The following is a 12,913-nucleotide window of genomic DNA, read 5'->3' on the forward strand; positions in this document are numbered from 1 at the left end:
CTCCTCCGCGGGACCTGGCCTAGGCGGTTCCCGAGGGCTAGGCGGGCGCCGGCGACCTCTAGAAGCGCCCTGCCAGCTGCTCTGCTTGTGTCCCCGCGAGGGTCCCCGAGTCCTCTGCGTTTGGCCAAACCCAGTGCCTCCGCTTCGTCCCTGGAGTCCGCCGGGACCCCAACCAGCCGGCTTCGTGCCCGGAAGTGGATTTTGCCTAGTCACTCGCTGTGCTTTTGCTGAACGTAGCTTGGGACCTGAAATGAATTAAATTTAAAAGTGTTTATTGAGCCCCTGCTGTGGGGTACAGTGAGCATGCCAAGGGACACACCACCCTTGTCTGATAGCTCACCGAGTGGGGTACGCACAGTTCAAAAGAGGGAGTTCTGGGAGATTTGGTAGGACCTCCTGAAAGGACTAATTTGGGCTGGCTGAGGGGAGCTTGGCCTTCAGGGAGCAGGGGTGAGGCTTGGGGCAGAGGAACTGGTGCACTGTAGGCTGCCAGGCTTGGATGGGTAGGTTTGAGTTTGAGTTTTATTTCCTAGATGTGTGTGTAGGAGAATCCTAGGGCATGTGGTAGGATCTTCCTGTGGAAAGAGGCCCTCAAGAGCCCGGAACATGAGACCAGGCATGGACAATCTGTGGCCATAGGACTAGGGCACAAGGCAGGACATGGAGGTCTTCTCAGGAAGAAGAAAGAGTGGACAGGATTTGTGGATCTCCTGCTGAGGTGTTTATTGGGCTGCACATTGAGCGGCCTTATACTGAGTTTTGCTTGGGCACAAGCCAGCCAGCTCATCCTTAAGTGGACTCTGTGCCTGCAGAGTCAGTGCCCTGGCCCCACACGGGGGGTCACTGTCCTCTTGTTTTTCAGGTTCTGGAGGACACATGCCGGCGACAGGACTTCAACCCCAGTGAATATGACCTGAAGTGAGTTTGGACTCACCTGTGGGGCCCAGATTGTCTGCTCACAGCACTGACGCAAAATGTACTGACCGTAGCGTACTTAAACAACAGAAGTTTATTCTTTCCCAGTTCTTGAGGCCAGAAGTCTATAAAATCAAGGGGGTAGCTAATCGTGGTGGCTCATGCCTGTAATCCCAACACTTGGGTGGCTGAGGTAGGAGGATCACCTAGAGTTGGAGGCCAGCCATGACTATGTAGGGAGACCCTATCTCCAAAAAAATCTTCTTCCCCAAACAAAATCAAGGTGCTGACAGAGCTGTATTCCTTTTTCTCACCCAGTTTTTACTGCTTATTAATACATGTTTATGTAATGATTATATTCCTTCTGGGGAGTTGGTACATATACATAACACATTTCAGTTATTTTTTCATCCCCTTTTCCTCCCCTCCCTTCTGCTTCTCTCCATCTCCTGATCCCCTTCCCATTTGAAAAATTACAGAGCACTTCTTGAACTTGGGTGTCATCTCTGTGCAGGGGTCATGCTAGTCTCTGTATTGTTCCAGTTTTAGTATATGTGCTTCAGAGCTGTATTTTGAACATCCTCAGGGAAAGTACTTCTTTTTCCTCTTCTAACTTCTGTGGGCCCAATAGTTTCTTGGCTTGTAGCTGTGCTATTCTAGTCTCTGCCTCTGTCTTCACATGGTTTCTTTGTCTTAGGACAATCTTGGGAGCCTATGGCATTTGTGCTGCAGGGGGCTGTTTGTATTATTAACAGCTCTAAAAGAAGGACTGGGGATTTTGCTCAGTGGTCCCATACCTGCCTGGCAAACGAAAAGTCCTGAGTTTGATTCCAACTACTGGGAAATAAGAAAGGAAAGTTCTAAAAGGTTCACTGTCTTATTTGTGTGTTTTTTTGGTACTGGGGATCAAACTCAGGACCTTGTGCTTGTGAGGCAGGTGTGGTGCCACTGAGCTAAATCCCCAGTGCTTTTATTTTCTGAGAGAAGGTCTCCGTGCCATTGAGCAGCATCCATGGCCCTCAACATTCTTTTTTGTTTTGTTTGTTTTTTGAGACAAGGTCTTGCTGTGTAGTTTAGACTGGCTTGAACTCACTGTGTAGACCAGGCTAGCCTTGAATTTGCAGTCCTCCTGCTTCAGCTTCTGGAATGCTAGGATTATAGGCATGTTGTGATGACTTCATTCCACATTCTTTTTTTTTTTTTTTTTTGGTACTGGGGATTGAACTTGGGGCCTTGTGCTTGTAAGGCAGGTGGCAGAACCACTGAGTTAAATCCCCAGCTCTTGTTCCACATTCTTAATTGCAAATAATGTAAAAAGATCTATATAGGAAATAAGCTCACATTCAGAGGTTCTGGGGGTTAGAACACTGGTGAATCTTTTTGGGCCCCACCCAGTGTTGGGCATAGAGGGGGATGGCAGGAAGCAGGTGTGATGAGAGTGACCACTTCAGCTGGGGCCTGATGCCTATTTGAGAGTGCCTGTGGCAGCAGCGTAAAGCAGGGTTGTTTTTGAGAACTCCCCTCAGCCTTCTTTCCATGTGTTTTTTACTGAGGGTTTGCTTTTGGCCCTGCCCCTGTCTCAGAGTGCAGGCATCTCCCTCAGCCTGGCTGGAGACTCACGTTGCCATCTTCCTGCTCTTTTCCTTGCTGTTTAGGCTGGACACTGAATCAGTGCTACACTTCTCTTTCCTTCCCAAAGGCCCTGCAGGTCAGGGACCTGCCTCTTGCCTCTTGTCTCTGCAGGTGTAACTCTGCTTTTGCAAGCCATAGGAGGTGAGGGAAGCTGCCCTACAGCCTAGATGGGGTTGGGGCGAGTTGGGTTGGCTGGGTTGCATGTGGCTGTGTTCTGTTCTCCAGGTTTCAGAGGACGGTGCTTGACCTCTCTCTCCAGTGGAGATTTGCCAATCTGCCCAACAATGCCAAGCTAGAGATGGTGCCTCTGTCCCGGAGTCGCGAGGGGCCCGAGAACATGGTATGTTGCTGGCTGTGAGTCTAGCAGGCCTGCTCCTCTGGCTCGCCAGACCAGCAGAACCCAGGGTAGTTCCACGGTGTGCGAAGGGTGGGCCGTGGGCCTGGAAAGGGCTGGGAAGAGTCCCGTGACCCAGTCTGTTTTTCTGGCCAGAGCCATGTGTTCTACTCAAATACCTAATGACTGGAAATGAGAGTTTTCAGTGTTCATGCAGGTTTTGTTACTGTTATTTTTGGTGGGTTAATGGTGTGCATTTGTGCTAGTTTGTCAGCAGCATTCACCCACCAGCCTGATGTGCAATCAAAAGATGTGTAGAACTCAAAAAGCTGTATGGAGCTGGCCAGCTGCCAGCTCAGAAGGGCCCCAGGCCTTGCCGGGCTTCTGTGGCAGGGCTCACTGGACCCAGCTGTGGCACTGCCTGCAAGCGCACAGCTCCTTCCCAGTCATATTGTGAGTGTCTAGAAGCATTAGGAGGTCAGCTAGGTTGTCACATGTGAAAATGGCAGCTGTGGCCATTGTTGCTTTGTTTACTGTGTTGCTGCTGGATCATTGACTTATGAGATAATGTATTTTTCCTTTGCTGCCAGAAGGTACTTTAAAAAAATTTTTATTTTATTTTTTTGGTACCGGAGATTGAACTTGGGACCTTGCGCTTACGAAGCAGGCGGTGGAACCACTGAGCTAAAAATCCCTGGCCTATGCTTTTTAAATTTTTGTCAGGAGACCAGGAGGCTCGGCCTGTGCCGTTTGTTACTTCCTAAAGCCACTGCTGGCCCACGCCAAGCCAGAAGTCGAGTGGCTGGGACTGACCCTATCCCTGATCTTTTTGTGTTACTGCTGCTTTGTGGAAGGAACCCTGATTCCTCTGGGGATCCCTGGGAGGCGCATGGGGTTGAGAGGCTTTGGCCCTTGTCACATGGAGCAGCTCCTCCTCTGTGTCATTGAGACTTAATGTAAATGCACTTGAAAAAATCCTGTGGCTAAAACAGCATGGTTTATCATGACTTTGAGAATTGTACACTAGGCTGTGGTATATGGGCTGATGGTGGCATTCGGGGTTTCTTTTCTCTTATGTTCTCTCTTGTGGTACTGGGGATTGAACCCAGGACCTTCATGCTGAACCATGTATTCTAACCCTTTTTATTTTTTATTTTGAGATAAATTCTCACTGAGTTGTTAAGTTTCCCAGGCCAGACTAGAATTCACAGTACTGCTTTAGCCTCCCAGAGGGCTGAATTACAGGCATGTGTCATGGCTAGATGGGTGTTTCTCCCAGAGAGGATGTTGTACTTGTGTTCACAGCCAGGCTTTGTAAATTAGCACATCTGTCACTTGCTAGATGGGCCAGAAGGGACTTTTCCTCCTTTCAGATTACAGCCTCTCTTGATTGGGCACAAAATTATTAAAATTAGATTTGTAAAAGCAGTGTGCTCAGTTAAGAAAAAAGCTGAGAAAAACACAGTGTGTGTTGGTTGTCTATTGCTGGTAACAGATTATCCCAAACCTGGTAGAATGGCACCCAACACTGACTAACGGGGCTGGCTTGGAAGCAGCTCTGCTCAGAGTGTCTGGTAGTTTTGAGGGGGTGCTGCTGGGCTGGGAGTGAGTCTGTGATGGCTGCCACCTGTGGCACCTGCACACGGGTGTGCATGCCCTGCACATGTTTGCACAGCCCTCCAGGGGCCTCCTTGTGAATCTCCCAGGGAGTCCTGGGGGTGCGTATTCTGGAACTGCCACAGGATGGCTGCTCTTGTTCCTAATGAGGCTCTTGCATTCTGCCCTCCAGGTTCGGGTGGCTTTGCAGCTGGATGACGGCTCCCGGTTGCAGGACACTTTCTCTTCGGGTCAGACTCTCTGGGAGCTCCTCAGCCATTTTGCACAGACCAGGTGAGCATCGGTGGGCAGGTCCCTAGGCTCGTTCTGCCCCTCTCAGCAGAGGTGCGTCCATGGTCACCCCGCTGGCCTGACACCCACACTGCTGGCTGTGCAGACTTGAGACCTGCTTGCCATTCTGCACCGATAGGTGTGGGTTGGCCAGTGGCTCATCGTCCAGGTCCAACAGCCCTGCCAGCCTACCAAGCAGAGCAAGGGCAGGCTTCTGCGCTGTGGAGATGAGAGTCCCTAAGGGCTAAGTGTGTGATTCCCTGCTTGTGTTTAATGTGTTTCGGTGATCCTTGGGTAGAACAGGCAGATGGCCATGTGATAGCCCCTCTGTTGGCAGCCTCTCAGTGTAAAGCTCTGGTATGGAAAGAAGTTTGTTTAATGATACAGTTCTGTGCTATCTCGTTTGTTGGTTAATACTTTGAACTTATTCCTGATGAATGAAGGGTAGCCCTTTTAAGTCCAGGTCTTATATTATGGGATGCAAGTTTTTGCTTTAAGGCCTCAGCCAGCAGAATGGAAGAAGTGTTAGTTGTGTGACTGTAGGTGAGCCGTTTGCCTTCTCTGGGCCCATGGCGCCTCATCTATACCACGGGTGTTGTGCAGGTGAGCTGAGCCAATGTGTTGACTACTGAAAACAGATGCTAGCATAGTGGTGTGTGGGAATCTGAAGGTGACTCTGAGTGGATACTCATAATGGACCATGGCAGGGGGGCTTTGTTGTAGAAAAGCCCACTCTGATCAGGCATTTGTGCCCAGCTGCCTCAGGTGCTGTGCTAATGGATAGGGTCACTGGGGTGTGCAGGCTGTGGTCTTAGAGACCCAACTTCAGCAGTCTCCAGGGGCAGGGAGATTAAACCAGATTGAATTGGATTTAAAGAACAAGTAGAGGGGCCAGGGATTTAGCTCAGTGGTGCCACTGCCTACTCACAAGCACAAGGGCCTGAGTTTGATCCCTATTACCCCCCACAAAAAAAACAACAACAAAAAAAACATGCCGGGTGTGGTGGTGCACGCCTATAATCTCAGCACTCTGGGAGGCTGAGGCAGGAGGATCACTGCGATTTCGAGACCAGCCTGGGCTACATAGTGAGTTCCAGGTCAGTCTCAACTACATAGTAAGACTGTCTCAACCCTCCCCCGCCAAAAAAAAAAAAAAGACCAAAAAAAAACACGCAAAACAAAACAATAGAGGGTGAGGCATGGTGGTGGATGCCTGTAATCCCAACATTCTGAGAGGCTGAGGCAGGAGAATCATGCATTTTAAACCAGTCTAGTCAACTTAGGAAATTTTTTTTTTTTTTTTTAAAAAAAAAAAAAAAAAGTTACTAAGTTGACTAGACTGGGTTAAAATGCATGATTCTCCTGCCTCAGCCTCTCAGAATGTTGGGATTACAGGCATCCACCACCATGCCTCGCCTCTATTGTTTTGTTTTAGGTGCTCTTTTTTTGTCTTTTTTTTTTTTTTTTGTTTTTTTTTTTTTTTTTAAAAAAAAAAAAAAAAAGTTACTAAGTTGACTAGACTGGGTTAAAATGCATGATTCTCCTGCCTCAGCCTCTCAGAATGTTGGGATTACAGGCATCCACCACCATGCCTCGCCTCTATTGTTTTGTTTTAGGTGCTCTTTTTTTGTCTTTTTTTTTTTTTTTTGTTTTTTTTTTTTTTTTTTTTTTTTTTTTTTGGTTTTTTTGAGACAAGATCTAGACTGACCTAGAACTCACTATGTCACCCAAGCTGGTCTCAACTCACAGCAATACACCTGCCTCAGCCTCCCGAGTGCTGGGATTACAGGCATGCGCCATGATGCCCGGCAGTAACTTTTTTTTTTTTTTTGGTACAGTGATAGAACTCAGGCCCTTGTACCTGTGAGGCAGGCAGTGAAACCACTGAACCAAATCCCCACCCTCAACTTAGTAACTTAATGAGACTCTATTTCAAAATTAAAAAGGGGGAGATATAGATTAGTGCAAAGGCCCTGGGGACAGTTCTCACCCACAATAAATGAAAAATAATGGAGGCAGGCTTGAATGTTAATGTGAGAGAGGATGCCTGAACATAGTAGCTGCATCATTGTCCTCAGAGGCCTGGCAAAGTCCAGAGGAGTCAGGGCTTGAAAGGCACATTTGTGAGAAGGGATCCTGGAAATGTGGGGGTGTAGGAGTCAATAGTGCCTTAGTAAATGGCATGTCTCAGCTGGAGCTGTGAGGCAGATGAGGGGGCCCTGCCTCTGCATGGAGCGCACAGGGCCTGGGGCTGACACTGGTCAGGTTGCAGGGCTGAGCCCCTATGGGCGTGGAGGCTTCACCTTGGTGAGTGAGGTCAGTCCGAAGGTCAGCCAGAAGCCTCTGGGGGCCCTGTCCTGCCATGACAGAAGACCCTTATCAAGGGATGTCATGTGAGATGCAGGACCTGGCCAAAGAAGCTGATAGCTGTCAAGGTGAATGGCAGGCCTGAAGCCCCTGAGGGGCAACAAGCACCTTCAGAATCTTTTTTTAAATTTTTTTTTTATAATGGTGCAGTGGATCAAACCTGGGACCTTGCCCTTGTGAGGCAGGTGGTGAAACCACTGAGCTACATCCCTGGCCCCACCTTCACAGTCTTATATGAGGACCTTATTGTCCTAGGGTTCTCTGTGTTGCCGTGGTCGCAAAGTCAGGGTAGAATGAGCTGCTCCTGGTTCAGGGCGAAGGCCCAGGTTTTTCTGACACTTGTGGAGTCTGCTGCACCTCTACAGCTGGGTTCTGGGCTCCACTGTGGTGCCAGGGCCAGGTGTTCTCAAGCAGGGAGCGGTGGCTGCAGGTAAAGCTAAACAAGCATGGACAACATGAGTCAGGATGCAGGGAGATGCCGTCTAGGCCAGGACACTGTTCCCAGGTGGTACCCCAGCTGTGTGGAGGATCAGGGTGCTCAGGTCCACTTTATGGTTGTTCAGTCCTCCAAAGGAAACAAAGAGAGTGTGAACCCAGGTGTCCTGGGTTGGCCCCTGAGGAGGGGCTGAGGATACTAGGAAAGGTGGGGGACACTGATACTTACATAAACCCCTTAGGACCGGTGAGTCCTGTAACTGTGAAGGAGCAGGGGAGGAAAACGTGGGGGCACCTTCCTGTGAGAGGAGGGAAGGTCATGGGGACCTCCCAGGGAGGTCACGGCCCGAGTTCACAGCCTTGGGGTCTGAGCAACAGGTGCAACCTATGAAGAGTTTGTACACAGGAGCGTTGAATACAGAATGATTTGTACTTGGCTTTCTGTTGTGTGTCACGACTGTTTTCCTAAAGATTGTCACAGTCACTACCCGCCAAGTCATCTTCTGTGAATGGACATGCTGCCTAGCTTGTGTACTGGGTCAGTGCCAGCAGTGAGTGGCTCAGTGTATGGCCTGCACCTGCTGAATTGCTCCCTTGGGGTAAGTCCAGAAGCAGACTTGCTTGGCCATTGTTAACTTTCACTTCTGAAAGTTCAGACCCCAGAGTGTCTTGGAAGCTGGCTCCCATGTTTTACGAAGCCGAATGGAGGCCTTGTGGTAGGTGCGTTTCCAGCATCACGGCGAGGGCTACATGCCCCAGGAGCGGGTGCATCATGATGTCCTGAGAGGGAGGGAGGAGCCTTGCTCTAGGAATTCTGTCTTCAACTGGCTTTCCCCTTGATGCCTTCTGAAAGCTAGGAGGGTCCAGGAACTACTGAGTGCCGTGCCTGTGGGTGTGTGTATGGGGGTGCCAAAGTCAGTGTCTATAGGGGTACTCATGAGCCCTCAGAGGTGAGTGTGCTGTCAGAATCAATGCGGATTTGTATGTTTGGGAACCACCAGGCATTTCCTGGTGTAGAGGCAGCATGTGTTTGAAAGGCAGCTTCTTTCTAAACATGGACATGGTCCAGCTCTGACCCCCAGTGTCTGGATCAGTGCTGGCCACTGGGAATACCACACAAGCCACACTTGCAGGCCGCAGAGGTAACTTACAATTTTGTAGTAACCACATTAAAGAAAAAGTAATAACAGGTGTAATTAATTTCAGTAATATGTTTAATTAACTTAGCACACCCAAAATATCCTTTGAACATGTGATCAGTAGAGGGGTCATGTGCATTGGTAGACAATTTTTGAAATCCAGTGTGATTTGAACTTGGAGTTTGTCTCCCCCTGGCTGGCCACTGTGCAGATAGGACTGAGTGCTCCTCCTGCTGCTTCCTGGACTCTGCTGAGAGGGCTCAGGGCTGCTGGCTCTGGGGTGCCCCATGTTTCTGTAATCTGATGGTTCACCCATCACATGAGCTTGAACAGCCACCCTGATCTCCAGGGGACCTGCTTTTGCCTGCCCAGATTGGGCCTATACTTTAATTTAGGCTTCTGAGATGAAATGCCCCTTCAGTGATTAGGCAAGGCATAGACCGAGATAAAGGTGTTATCACTTGAAGGGCCTGGGGCACGTGGCCACACATGGTGGCGGTCAGGAGTGTGTGGAGAAAGGTACCCAGAGGCTTTGTTCAGGCAGGTTTGTTCACCATGAGCTCCAGGATGAGACTGTGGCTGTCCATTTAGTCCATGTGGGTGTGGGGTGATTGGGGCCAGCCAAGCAGGCTTCACCCAGCTGCTCCAGAGGGAGGGGTGCCAGGAGGTGTTGAGTAGGGCCAAGGTATGGGTGGGCCGTACAGAGAGCTGGGGGGGAAGGGAGAACTGGAAGCTGCATAGAGAGAGAGTTTACACTCCAGTGTAAGAAATTTTGGCTCATGTTTAACAAAGATAGTGAGGGCCTGTAACAAGGACTTAGCATCTGGCTGGCTCCTGCACTCTGTACACCAGCTATTCAGGAACTCAGGATCTGCTCTGCCACGCCACCCCAAGTCAGTTTGGGAACAGTGTGGGTCTCTTGTAAATGTCAAATTTGTGGACTCCCTACACAGGGGATTTACCCTCTCAGAGGTGCTAGCTTAGTGCCAGCTGCCTGGCGTGGTTCACCCCCTGGCCAGTTTCAGCTCCTGTGGCCAGCCTGACTCCAGTCCGGCTGTGAGGAAGTCCAGCCTTTCCCCAGTACTCATTCTGCAGGGCTGGGTGATCTCTGGAGTCACTGGGGTGTGTGGGGCTGCAGAGAAGGGCTGCCAGTGAGGACCGGCCTCTGCTGAGGGCCTGAGGGCTAGCCTGTGGCCACACTTGGGGTATACTTCTGTGCCCAGCAGGACGTGGCTCCAGGCTCCTGGCCATAGCTGATGCAACAGGACCAGGGGCTGCTGTCTTCGGGACTCTTCTAGGCTCAGTGGCCTGGGCCTCCTGGTTCCTTCCAGCCTGACAGGAGGCATGGCCTGTCACCTGTTGGTGAGACACCTGGTGCCCTCAGAATGAAGCCTCACCCTTGATGGGCCTCCTGAACTGGGAACCACATTTTGCTTGCAGTTGAAGCCCTTCCGGCTTTTGCTAGTGCTGTCACTGTGGGTTGTCCTTGCATGGGGAGAGTGCGGTGGCACCAGGCTTTTTTGGCAGTACTAGTGTTTATACCAGCCCTGTCTTGGTCAGGCAAAGGTAGCTACCCTCCTGTCTGTTGGGAGGTTTTGATTGGGCACAGTAGCATAGGCATGGGACCTGTGCCCTGGGTGGTGCCTTGCACTCTGTGTGAGTGAAGCACATAGCTCTGGCCAGGGGAGATTTGTTAGCCTTGGAGTGGGGCTTCGTGGATTCCCCAGCATCCTCCCTCTTGGCAGAGAGGCATCTTGTGTGGGTGGGTGGGCTCTGTGGGAGCCACCAGTCTTGGTTTCTCACTCCAGAGAACTGTTTTTGGCTGTTTTGGGTCTGGCCTGAGGTACAGGAGCAGGACTTTGGGCCCTGGGGTCAGTGACACTGAGAGTGTGTGAGGTCTGTGTGGGGCTAGCGAGGCTCTGCTGCTGTCAGGACATCTCCTGGCCGTCTGTTCAGGACTGAGAGCAGTGCTTGCTGGGCCGGGTGGCACAGGTCTGGAAGCGATTTTGGCTACCCCTCCCCCAGCCTGTGGGCACCCAATATGTTTACAGGCTGCTTCTTCAGCAGCATGAGGGAATTTGGCCTGCCTGCTGCTCCCTTGGGAGGAGCTGTGCATCAGAGCTGGGCCACTTTGATGGTATGCCACTGTGCTGTGTCCTTGTTTGTGATTTGTGGTCCCACAGTGCCCTAGGAAAGAGCTTTGAGAAGGGGGACTGGCCGTGCTCTGCTGGCATCAAGGCCATAGGCAGCCTCAGGCCGAGTGACTTGGCCGGCTCTGTGATGACCAACTTCTTCCTGCCGTGGGTCTTATGCGTTTCAGTCTCGCACGGCAGGAACCTCAGCTTACTGACCCTGGTCTTCCTTCCTGGCCCCATTCCTCCTTCCCTCCAAGTGTCTTGCCTGCTGACTTTCTTGCCTCTCCTTTGTCATGGCTTCGGAAAGGAGAGCCTCTCAGCCTGGCCTGGGCCTGCAGCCTTTGTCACTCCAGCACAGCTTGGGGTCTTGTGTGTCCCTGATCCCTGAGGCCACGGGGTCTCTGGTGGGCCAAGTCACTGGCCCTTTGGTAAAGGGTAGGTGCTCTGGTGAGGCCTCAGAAGGCAGCTGTGGAGAACAGTGCTGGGCCCTGGGCAGGGAAGGTGGCATCCCAGGAGTGGGAAACACACACACAAGTGAAAACAAAGAACAGAGCAAGAGAAGTGAAGGAAAACGCGCCAAACCACACCACAGACAGAACTGTGCTCAGCAGCCCAGGCCCCAGATGTGGGCATGCCACAGGGGCCTGCCACTTTGCCATGAGCCTTCCTGCCTCTGGACTCAGACTTCCTTGCCCATAGCCTCCCCATCTCATGAAGGCAGGCTCACTCCTGTAGGGTGAGGAGCCATGGCTGGTGTTTCTTGCCCTAGTGGCCCCCTTGGCTTTTCAGACGTGATCATGTGGGTCAGGCCTGCCCTGTGCACATGGACATTCATACCTGTCCTCACACCTGGACATTCCTGCCATGCTGCCCTCTGCCCTTTCAGGCCTGCCTCTCCAAACCTAGCCTTTACCTAATTTTTAAATCAACTTTTTTTTTCTTTTCCTTTCTTTTTTAATCTCATTTTGTCTTACCCATCCATTCGTCTGAGATAGGATCTCACTGAGTTAAGTATCCCAGGCTGGGCTCAAACATCATCCCTCCTGCCTCAGCTGCCCAGATAGCTGGGATTAACATGCACCATCACACCCAGATCCTCCTCTGGTCCATATGCCTTGCCTTCCTGTCACAAGCCCAACTTTTTTGTTTTCTGGTCCAGACTCTGTCTGCTTAGGCTTAACAGTAGCTATGATGCCTGGCAGGATCACGACCTCTGCTTCTGCCTCATCCCTGTCTGGGCCTAGCTCCTCTTGCTTCCCTCCTTGGACAAGGATTGGCCTGCGTACACCCACTTGTTTCTGGGGTGAATTTTATGATTGTGTGTTTGGAAGTGCAGGAATGACCTTGCCCTCATTTCCCGCGGGCATCAATGTAGAAATGTTCAAGGGCCAGGAAGCAGCAGCACCTGAGCCTTAGTGGGTCAGTGTGTCTTTTAGGCTGCATGTGTGCCCACCTGGCCGTTGGACTCTGCAGAGGGGTGGTGGCTGCAGTCACATGAATAGACATGGGGTGTCTTACCAAGAAACACAGCCTTAAGGCTACAACCAAGTCCAGGTGTGGAGGAGAGAATCTGTCCTGCTGTGGTGCTTTTCAGTTGTTTCTGCTCTGTTTCCTTTTCCTGTGTCCCCAGCCATGTGATAGAGTGGCCCAGGGTGCTGCGTGTCCCAGCTGAGTCCAGGCCAGTTCTGTCGTTCTTTTCCTGCAGTCAGTTTTTGTTTCTTGTCAGGGGTTGGGTGTCTGACCTGTGGGTTGTGAGGAAGCACTATGTCACCCTGCACATCCAGGCACTGAAAGGATATGTCATAGCCTGAGTCACATGGCTGGTTGTGGTGGGGCGCAGTCTAGCTCCTTGGGGGCACTGGGCTGGGCACAGGTGAGCAGCCATGACTCCAGTGTTTATATGGGTCAGGAACTGAGGCCCTTCTGCAAAGCCCCTACACTCTCTCCGTCCCCAGAGTCTGAGTGGAGGGCACAACAGGTGGTGGGGCTCATGTCCTTGGGAACCTGGCCTCTTTGCTCTGAGTTCACCTAATGTATTTGTACCCTGGTGCTGGTCCTAGTGGTCTCTA

General features: G+C 51.2%; 1 protein-coding gene and 1 non-coding gene across 4 annotated transcripts in view; one reads left to right on the forward strand and one right to left on the reverse strand.

Moving 5' to 3' along the window:
• Positions 1 to 73: 73 nt before the first annotated feature.
• The window catches only part of Aspscr1 (ASPSCR1 tether for SLC2A4, UBX domain containing), a 38,928-nt gene continuing 26,088 nt past the window's right edge, over positions 74 to 12,913 (forward strand). For 2 of the 3 annotated variants that reach the window (XM_010618655.2, XM_010618656.2), the window contains exons 1-4: positions 74 to 348; positions 863 to 918; positions 2,773 to 2,887; positions 4,671 to 4,771. In XM_010618655.2, coding sequence (XP_010616957.1) covers positions 304 to 348; positions 863 to 918; positions 2,773 to 2,887; positions 4,671 to 4,771 — 317 coding nt within the window. In that variant the 5' untranslated portion in view covers positions 74 to 303. Of the gene's footprint in view, positions 349 to 660; positions 719 to 862; positions 919 to 2,772; positions 2,888 to 4,670; positions 4,772 to 12,913 lie in introns of those variants that run through there. The other variant, XM_010618657.3, reaches the window with a different exon arrangement.
• On the reverse strand, positions 1,385 to 1,495 carry LOC117287391. Its single transcript, XR_004518714.1, has one exon. It is a non-coding gene; the product is annotated as a U6 spliceosomal RNA (small nuclear RNA).

Source organism: Fukomys damarensis, unplaced genomic scaffold (assembly GCF_012274545.1).
Source record: "Fukomys damarensis isolate Sample0158 unplaced genomic scaffold, DMR_v1.0_HiC HiC_scaffold_23, whole genome shotgun sequence".
Lineage (NCBI taxonomy): Eukaryota > Metazoa > Chordata > Mammalia > Rodentia > Bathyergidae > Fukomys > Fukomys damarensis.